At 38.4% G+C, this 10896-nt stretch overlaps 1 protein-coding gene across 1 annotated transcript; it reads left to right on the forward strand.

Moving 5' to 3' along the window:
• Positions 1–1702: 1702 nt before the first annotated feature.
• On the forward strand, positions 1703–10062 carry LOC132772884 (proto-oncogene Mas-like). The gene is made up of 4 exons (XM_060771730.2): positions 1703–1788; positions 4037–4163; positions 7395–7490; positions 8444–10062. Exon 4 carries the CDS (start codon positions 8491–8493, stop codon positions 9460–9462), a length of 972 nt encoding a protein of 323 aa, XP_060627713.2. The 5' UTR covers positions 1703–1788; positions 4037–4163; positions 7395–7490; positions 8444–8490; the 3' UTR covers positions 9463–10062.
• Positions 10063–10896: the final 834 nt, after the last annotated feature.

Below are 10896 nucleotides of genomic sequence, written 5' to 3' on the forward strand. Positions count from 1 at the left end.
ACCTCTGAGGATGTCTGCCATCATTGTGGGTGAAATGTCAGGAGAGAATGCTTTTGGAACATGGCCAGACAGCCTAGAAAACTCACAGCAACCCAGTGATTCCAGCCATGAAAGCCATTGACAACACAACGTGGTATAGTTTTCTGAGGCTTAGTTAGTGAAAATGTGAATTTTCTCCCAGTCATATGGCAGCTTCATTATCAATATTCATTATCATGAATCACATGAGTGTTTCATTATCAATACAAAGGGAAGTGGGTCCATGCTAATCTGGTCTCTTCTTGAACATTACATGCGAGATTAGAAAAAAAATGTGTATTATGCATTGAATATAGATGTTTGCAAAGTATGATGTCCTTATCAGTAATTCCAGACCTTTCTTAAAAAAAAAAACACCACTGATTACTGTACATCTCTCTCTCTCTCTCTCTCTCTCTCTCTATATATATATATATAATGCTCTGTGCGTAATGAATACCTTAAAAACAAAAGAACCAATGAACAAAATCACACCAAATTTGGCAACAAAATGTCTCACAACACAAGGAGTGACCATCACTCAAAAAATTATGCTTTTGTCATTTGGGAGTTGTAGTTGCGGGGATTTATAGTTCACCTACAATTAAAGAGCATTCTGAACTCCATCAACGATGGAATTGAACCAAACTTGACACACAGGACTCCCATGACCAACAGAAAATACTGGAAGGGTTTGGTGGGCATTGACCTTGAGTTTTGGAGTTGTAGTTCACCTACATACAGAGAGTACTGTGGACTCAAACAATGATGGATCTGGACCAAACTTGGCACAAGCACTAAATACGCCCAAATATGAACACAGATAGAGTTTGGGGGAAATAGACCTTGACATTTGGGAGTTGTAGTCAGTGGGATTTATAGTTCACCTACAATCAAAGAGTGTCCTGAACCCCACCAATGACAGAATTGGGCCAAACTTCCCACACAGAACCCCCATGACCAACAGAAAATACTGTGTTTTCTGGTGGTCTTTGGTGACCCTTCTGACACCCCCTGGTGATCCCCCCCTCCCCGGGTCTTGACTTCCCAGGTTGGGAAATGCTGCCTTAAGGCCATCCAGTCCAACTCCCTTCACCAGGGCACGAAAACATAATCAAAGCCCTCCTGACAAAGGTCCATCCAGCCAGTCACACACACACACACACACACATATGTATATGAGAGATGCAGTATCAAAGATTTGAAAGGGACCCCTAAAAAGGACAATTGTATGTTGCATGTTCCAGAGTAGACAAACCAGACAATCTCCACATCAACAGCAAGAAATACTGCTTACCCACAAGCATAAAGAAATTACATATATTACTAATCAACACTTTCTCATTACTTTATTTTCCAGATCAACAGACTGGGCCACAGCAACGCATGGCAGTGAACAGCTAGTACTTATATATAAGTCAACCTCATGTATAAGTTGAGGGAAGGTTTATGGATTTTGATATGGCTAATGAATATGTTGAGAGTCGTTCTGCAGAAAGGAGAAAGCACCAATGCCTGACAGGGGGTCATAATCATGATCTTCTGAAGATGCCAGCCATAGATGCAGAAGCCTTTGACCATAACTTGCACATCCCTTCTATTTATCTGTAATCTTTGCCTGCCAACAGTCAACACAGATAGCTGAGATGCTCTTTGGGGATTGGAGGGACCAAGGCGGGTGGCAGTTCACTCATATCTACTTGAAGGATTTGCTTCTATAGACATACATCTGTTTTCTCTTAACAATTTTTGCTCTTGAAGCTTCAAAAGGTGAGTGTTGCCATAAAGTTAATCCTATAACAAGTTAGTTATAAGCTGCAGTCCTGAATATGAAATAGGCAGTGCTTACTTCTATGGAGACCTAAATGTGATTTTACTATTGGGCTGATATTTTAAACATTTTTATTCTAGAAATCATGTAATTATGTTTGTATGAATCTTTAGAGAAAGAAAAAGGATGAAATATGATATATGAGCTTGAGCAGCAATTGCTACAAAGCAACAATTGGAATGACTATTGGTTTAACATCATCTTCACAGCCTTCTGATGTGCTTGAATGGGATACACATCTGTTTCAGAATGGTTCTCTTTAGTGTGTGCTTGCATAATTGTGCACTCACTCTCTGGATTACTCATTTTATTTCTTAATCCTCAGGAAAAAAAATCGGACTCTTAACATTCTTTTTGCTTAAAAGCAAATGCCAGCCTTGAACTGTAAATGTATTGGACTTTCACAAGATCATAGACTTAGAGCAGACCTCAAGGCCATCCAGTCTAACTTTCTTCTGCTATATAGGAATACATAATTGAAGCACTGCCAATTAGCCTCAAGAGAAGTAGACTCTCCCAAACTCCAACGCAGCCTATTTTACCATTCCAAGTCTGACTGGCATGAAGTTCTTCCTGGTATTTAGGAAGAAACTCTATTCCATTGCTCCATGTCTTAGTTTTTTTGGGTCAGTGGAAAAGAAGAAATGAGTGGAGTGCCCTAAGCAGGGTTCTGTCCTGGGCCCGGCCCTGTTCCACATCTTTATAATTGACTTAGATGAAGGCTTAGAAGGCATGATCATCAAGTCTGCAGATGGGACCAAATTGGGAGGGATAGCCAATACTCCAGAAGACAGAAGCAGAATTCAAAACTATCTTAACAAATTAGAGAGATGGGCTAAAACTAACAAAATGAAGTTCAACAGTGACAAATGCAAGATACTCCACTTAGGCAGAAAAAATGAAATGCAAAGATACAGAATGGGGGATGCATGGCTCGAGAGCTGTACATGTGAAAAAGATATTTGTGTCCTCATGGGGAACAAGTTAAACATGAGTCAAAAAATGTGATGCGGCGGCAAAAAAAGCGAATGGGATTTTGGCCTGCATCAATAGTGTCTAGATCCAGGGAAGTCTTGCTACCTATCTATTCTACTTTTGTCAGACCATTTGGAACAATGGCTTCAAACTACAGGAAAAGAGATTCCACCTGAACATGAGGAAGAACTTCTTAACTGTGAGAGCTGTTCAGCAGGGAAACTCTCTGCCCTGAAGTGTGGTGGAGGTTCCTTCTTTGGAGGCTTTTAAACAGAGGCTGGATGGCCATCTGTCAGGGGTGCTTTGAAAGTGATTTTCCTGCTTCTTGGCAGAATGGGGTTGGACTGGGTGGTTCACAAGGTCTCTTCCAACTCTATGATTCTTTGAAGTTGCCCTCTTCTTTCAAATATTTAAGCATGGATCTCACGTCACCTATAAACCTTTTCTTCTTCTGGACCCAGCTCCTTAATCCACTTCACATAGGGCATGGTTTCTGGCCTTTTACCATTTCAATCATCCTTCTTAGGACACATTTGAACTTGTTAAAATCTTGTTTGCACTTTGCTTTTATGTATCTGGGTGCTGAAATCCCTAGTTGAGTAACAGAACACACATTTCTGTTTGTTGAATTTACAGAATTTGGAAAGTTCTGTCATTAGAAAAAAATACAGTTACATTTCCACAAACCCCAGTTGCTCTTATAATTTAACTTTTAAAAAAACTAGAAAAGTAGACTTCTCTGTTTCCCAAAAGAACCTAAAATAGTTGCTTTTTAAAAAATATGCATCAAAATGCAACATAATGTGTTACAACATGAACCAGCACTTAAAATGTGAAGTTTCCTTCATTGCCATTTACTTATCTCACTGTACTTATAAAAATAACTTTTCAAGTTAGAGTCACACCTGGAAGGAGTAAGAGGATGTGATTTGGTTTTGGTGTTGTTATTGATTGTAAATAGTTTGTTATCACCAATCAACTTGCAAGCTTTGGATGATGATATATCTGAGCAAGAAAGATATTTTCCATTTTACTAATTTTAAGATATACCAGAAGATGGAGCAGACAAGCAGCTTAAGGAACTAACGATTCAGTAGAAACTTTACTTGTTGATATTAATGAATATCTACTGATCTCTCTCTTTCAAGCAACGCTAATTCTCTCATTTCCACTCTCCTTTCTTATATAATATTGATTGTATCCTTTTGTCAGCTAGTACTCCAGGATACGCTGATCCATCCCCAGTTGGTTCCTGTTGTTTCAGAACTTCCCAGTTACGATTCTGTCATTTATAATTGTCTACTGGATATACTTCTGAGCCCAAATATTAGACTTTGAGGTAAGAAGATAACATCTTCGCTCTTCTGTTATTGTCAGCAACTCCAATATTACGTTGCATTGGTTGTGCTAGTGAGAGCTCCTTAATAAATCCCAGAAGATTGTACTTTCTCTACTCTTCTAGGGTGGCTTTCACTACTCCAGTCCATTCCAGTTGTTTTGAACAAAAACATCCCATTGGGACAAACTCTTATCGCCAATATTTTGATTTTTTAGGAATTGCTGTCCAAATCTGAAGGGCAGTACACTGTGGAAAACTGGTGTGGAAAGACCAGAAGGATGTACTACCAACCATATCCAAGGGGTGGACTTAGTGAAACAAATAGGCAAGGAATGTTTGAGGCTATAGGAGTAAAGTCAATATTTGTATCATCTCATAGGATAATTCTGATTTGAGCCTTGGACTATGACTTTGGAGACCAGGCATTAAACCTATGTGTTGACCTGGGACAGTCAAACTCTCAGAAGAGGGCAATGGCAAACCTCTTCTGAGCAAAACCTTTTGATATATTTACCTTAGGTTGTTATACATTAGAAACTACTTAAAAGTACACAACAACAAAACTCTAAAGATAATTAAAGATTTGAGTCTTCCTGACTGGTTCAAAGAAGTATGAGTTCTTGTGATACATGCATACTCTTATCAAAGTCAACTGGAAGTATAAGTCAAGGATACATCTGGGAGTCAAAAGATTTTGATGTGACAGATGGATAACACTGCCTCCTCACAGGGACAACCAACCCTGGTTATCACCACTGCCATTTCCTTAGGTGTTCAATTTAAAAACTTCGCATTGTAAAAAAATAACTTGTTCCCAATTAGAATCATAGAGTTGGAAGAAACCACAAGGGTCATCCAGTCCAACCTTCGAACATGCAGGAACATACAATCAAAGTATCCCTGACAGATGGCCATCCAGACTCTCTTTAAAATTTCCTAATTGGGTAATTCAAAAAAGTCTAGAAGTGATACTGCATTGGTAGCAATAGAGGGAATCTGTGCGTCTTTTAAGTTCTCCCGGGTTGGATGTACTAAGTGAGTTTCATCACTCTGTACAGAGAAAGAGCTGCTTATATTTTAAAATAAGAGAGACGGTATAGTACTTACATTGACCCATGGACAACTCACCCCAATTTTTAGTGATATTTTTGGCTAAAATGTCTAATAAGGATATATAGTGGCTTTTGTTTTTATCTGGGTATTGCCAACTTTTGTCACTACCATGTCCATGGGTTTGAAAGACAATATTTCTTATTGTTTTTTTCCTTATCAAGTTAGAGGGAAAAGGTAAAGGTTTTCCCTTGACATAAAGTCGAGTCATGTCTGACTCTGGGGGGTGGTGCTCATTTCCATTTCTAAGCTGAAGAACTGGGGTTGTCCATAGGCTCCTCTAAGGTCAAGTGGCTGGTATGACTGCATGGAATGCTATTACCTTCCTGCCAAAGTGTTATCTATTGATCTACTCACATTTGCATGTTTTTGAATTGCTAGGTTGGCAGAAGCTGGGGCTAACAGCAGAAGCTCACCGGCTCCCTGGATTCGAACTGCCAACCTTTCAGTTAGTTAGAATACTGAAGTGTTAAAGTGTCATTTTGTTGATGCATTGATGTACTATCCTGGTTGTCCCCTTGGGGAGATAGGCAGGTTAGAAATAATAATAATAATAATAATAATAATAATAATAATAATAATAAGGTTCTTGTGGGTTTTTTCGGGCTATATGGCCATGTTCTAGAGGCATTGAACATGGCCATATAGCCCGAAAAAACCCACAAGAACCTAGTGATTCCAGCCATGAAAGCCTTCGACAATATAATAATAATAAGAATAATAAGAATAATAATTGTATGCTAAACATTGAAAAAGACAATTCCATATTTTAAAGAAACTCCTTTAAATATGAAAATAAAAGATTGCAATTGTTCAAGGAATTGTTGGGAAAAAGCTAAAACAACAGAAACATCCTTTGGATATACATAAAATACACACACATACACACCCCAACAAGAATGACAACAATCACAATCTCTGGCAGCAATAACCCCACCTGAAAGAATTGGTTACATTGAATCAATATATTATTGCTACTTCTGGTTTCGTATATCTTTTGTTTCAATTCAATAGATGTGATAACATCTCCCACCATGTTGCTTGGACGTGGTAGCTTTCTCTGTAGACTTGTACAATGCTCTGATATGTATCTCTGAATTTCTGTTAATGTGGATTCCTGATAAACAGTTTTTATGCCTGTTTATGCAATGGACATCAGAACAGAAACAGCTGAAAGGACAAAATACCAGGGGCAAGATTCACTGCTGTGGCTCATTCCTTCTGTAGCACACTTCACCAAAGTGTCTGTGGCAATGGCTTTTGCAGCATTCTCCCACGTTTTGTGCAAAAAAAGTATTTTGAGCAAAATCTAAGATCATAGCTCACTGTTCCCTGCACAGGAAATATCCTTTCCATGTCAAAAAAGCATTGCTTTGCAGAAAAATGTACACACATATATTAGTGCTTAAATGAAGTGCTTTAGGTCAACCCTGGTTCTACCTGATAGAGCACCACTGCATAATGTCACAATGTAATTTTTGTTAGATTGCGTTTTGTTTAATTTACTGATATTTGGTTCTAATGTTGTTTTCATATGTTTCTAATGTTGTTTTCAGGATTATTATGTCAGTACTTGTTTGCTCTACTGAGGCATTAGATGTTTGCCTTTTTATATACTGGAATCACCCGGTGTAATATAAATAAAGTATTATTATTATTAACTTTATTCTCTTTTCTACATTTTCTTTTATCTGAAGCATTATACATTATACTCTGAGTAATTTCTTAAATAGGCTGTCACTTGGCAGATAGCAGAGGAGATATAGTAAAAAATTCAGTGTATTTTTATTTACAGTATTTATATTAAGCCCCTTTCACTCTGAAAGGGACTCAGGGTGGAGCACAAAACACATATACTGCAAACATTCAATGCCAATTATACAATGACAAGACAGACAAGAGATAGAGGTATTATATAGGCTTTTCCCCACCTTTCGGCATCTTTGGAGGCTGTGCTCGTTTCCCGCCACAGGGAGTGCTGTTGCTCCATCTCCTTAGCAAAGAGCTTTCTTTGCTCATAAGCTTTCCTCCTTTTTCTGAGCAAAATGCTGTGGCTAAAATATATCCCCACTTAATGCGGTTCCTATTTATCTACTCATATTGCTGTTTTTGATCTGCTAGGTGGGCGGAGAGCTGGGCTGAAGGTCAGGAGCTCACCCTGACCCAGCTTTGAACAGTGAACCTTTCAGTTGGCAAGATTTATTGCAGCTGCGGCTGGTGAGTAATCTTTGGTGCTAAAGCTGGCCCTTGAAATCCATTTGGTGAAAAATAGGTCTCTGGGATTGATAAGGATTCTACATTTGTGGTTGACCTGGGAGTTTTCTTTTCACTTCAAGGTCTGAAATGGAGTGTGCACATGGATCTTGAGTTTGCCTTTCAGTAGACAGTCATTTGGGGAGCTACCTAATTATTGATTCCACTTTAGGTTGCTCTCTCATCCTGCTCTTTGCAGGCTGAATCCATATAAGTCTCAGGTTGGATAGGAATAGTACAGAATTCTACCAGATCAAGTTGAGATGAGGGGGCTTTTGGCATTCCTTATAATAATGTGCAGAACTCTCTCCAAGTTAGTATATGCTGTTACTGTTGTCACAACCTCTAGGAGACATCATAAGTGGCACTAGCCTAGTTGCAATGTGGAAGCTGGGATCGTAGTTGGAAATCTACTCCTGAAAGAGGGACCAGATTTCGTATAGGGCTACAGTGATCAATGTAGCTCAAAAATGAGCATTGATATGGTGAGAAGGACCTTGGTACATATCATAGCTGTTCTAATACAGTACAGTCTCTCTTATCCAACATAAAAGGGGCAGCAGGACGTTGGATAAACGAAAATGTCGGATAATAAGGAGGGCTTAAGGAAAAGACTATTAAACGTCAAATTAGATTATGATTATGTTATAATTTTACAAATTAAACATCATGCTTTATAAACAGATCAATAGAAAAAGCAGTTCAATACACAATAACGTTATGTAGTAATTACTGTATTTACAAATTTAGCACCAAAACAGACAAGGATTCCTTTTTTCTCCCACCCTGGACTGAATTGGATATTACAGAACGTTGGATAAGTGGAGGTTGGATAAGCGAGACTCTACTGTACTCTCAGTAAAATGAAATAAAACAAAATAATTGTTCCCCCCCCCCCAACCCCTTTTTGTTCACAGGACAAATTAGTGGTTAAAGAAGAAGCCAAGAACCAGGCAAGGAAAACATGACCCACCTGAGCACCACATCTCAGGTGACTCACCTGAGCACCACATCTTCGCTTCCTTTTACACACAGGGTAGCAGGTTCTGAAGAACAACGAAACAGTTCAGGCTTCCCTGATGATGATCTACTTCAGGGTCCAAATGCAGCCATATTGTATCTTATTTTGATCCTTTTTTTAACAACATTTTTAACAACATGTGCATTGGGGCTGGTGGGTAATGGCACCGTCCTCTGGTATCTCTGTTTTATTATTAAGAAGAATCCCATCACCACCTATGTCCTGAACCTAGCTGCAGCTGATTCTGCTGTGCTCATTTGTTTGTTTTGCTCATATTTATTTCCCTTTTTAAAAGAAGAAAATGATTCCTCCCTAGTGGTGCTAATCTGTTTCTTCCTTGCGTATTCGAGTAGCCAGTATCTACTAACAGCTATTAGTATTGAGAAATGTCTCTCTGTCATTTTCCCAATCTGGTATAGATGTCACCGACTAGAATGCCTTTCTGCTATTATTTGTGCCCTGCTGTGGATCATGCCCTGTCTGTTTCTTGGAGGTATTTTATTATTCACAGATGTGAATTTAAAAGTCAGTCAGAGCATCTGCATTATTAACTTTATACTTTGTACTCCACTTGTGATAATCTCCACTGCGGTTCTTTTTATGAGAGTGTTCTGTAGCTTACATCGTCGACAGCATGGAAGATTCTTCACTGTTCTCTTAATTACACTTCTTGTCTATCTCCTTTTTGGAACCCCACTTAGTGTTATGTTCATTTACACTTCTTTTGGATATCTGAATCCTATATATATGAGTATATCTATGATGGGTGCTTGCATTAACAGCAGTGTCAATCCACTGATTTATTTCCTGATTGGGAGGAAAAAAATGCATCGTTCCAAGGAAACCTTAAAACTTGTACTCCAAAGGGTTTTTAGTGATAATGTAGACTGCAGAGAGAGTGGGCAATCCACCTAAACATATGCATGGGTCTGAAAGTGGAGGTGGACTGAGCCACAAAATTCTACTTTGGCAGATATGTAGTTATTATCTATGTCAGTGTGCCTCTTCACCCCTGCTCCTACTTTTGTCACTCTTGTTATGTGGACAGCAATAAGTCCAAGCAGGAGAACATTTGTATGTATGGACACTTCTTGCTATCAAGAACAAAAAGAACCAGGATGCTTAACCATGTGAACCAAATAGAGTGGAAGTTCTCCTGGTCAGATACATAACCTCCATATGAAGGTGATTGTGTGACCAAAAATGGAAGCCCCTCCCCATGTAGTGATTGAACTTTATGAATCTATGATATAATTGGAAGCTAGGCTTTCAAAGGCAAAAAGCTGATCCATGCTGAGCCAGGACACTGTACCACCCCAACTGTGTTTTGTCCATACTGCCTGGCAGCAGCAATGTGCTGTTTTCAACAGTTGCTATTTTTCTGCTTCACCTGAAGATGCTAACCAGCAAACCAAGGACTTCTGAAAGCTTCAACTCTTCTAAAACCGAGAGCTTAGGACTGAAACAAGTGGCAATATCTTGGATACTGTCATTAAAGTAGGCCACTCATATGTATTCCCCGTAGGCCCACATCATTATTGACATTTATATATTGACTCTGCTCAAAGAACTTACTACTTTGCAAAACTGAATATTTGAGGATTTCTACACTTGTATCAACTACCACCTGAGGAAGACTCCACATAGTCAAAACTGGTTGTGGTTTATAAACTGTGGACTCCAAAAAAGGACTGACAAATTTGGATTTGTTGTTGACAAACTTTGGCTAGAAAAGGACTCACAAAGTCGTGCATTCTACTGCAGGAATCAGCTGTTTATCCCACATTTGGAAGTTTTTGAATAAGAAACTTGCCAAAAAAAAAAGGACTTATAAACTTTGATTTTGTCATTGATAAACTTTTGGTTTTTGAAAAGAACTTACAAACTTGAGCATTTTTGATGTAGGAATCAGTTGTTTATCCCTCATAAGGGAATTTTTGGATTTAGAGATTTGCATTGTGAATCTCTGTCATGTATAAGTTGCTAGTAAATTGAATATTGTAGTACTATAGCACATATATGATATACATTCTTATGATTATATAACTGTATTGCTTTTTGGTGTATAGTGGGCTTTTGTTCTTGGATTTTGGGGAATCCTTTCTCTCTATTGGTATCTTGGATACTGTCATTAAAGTAGGAACTAAATCCTAGAGTGGATTTACAACTATATAGAGACAGGTGTCATTGGATAACAGTTATGTGAAAATTGCTGTATTAATTGTATACGCCCCATCTAGTTGGCTTCTATATCCCTTATATCTATTGTGCTGGTGCTGTAGTTTAGTATTCATTCTGCTTAATTTGTGTAATTTTTACTTGTTTTATTTTACATGCTGTACAATATGA

Source organism: Anolis sagrei, chromosome 4 (genome assembly GCF_037176765.1).
Source record: "Anolis sagrei isolate rAnoSag1 chromosome 4, rAnoSag1.mat, whole genome shotgun sequence".
NCBI classification, from domain to species: Eukaryota; Metazoa; Chordata; class Lepidosauria; order Squamata; family Dactyloidae; genus Anolis; species Anolis sagrei.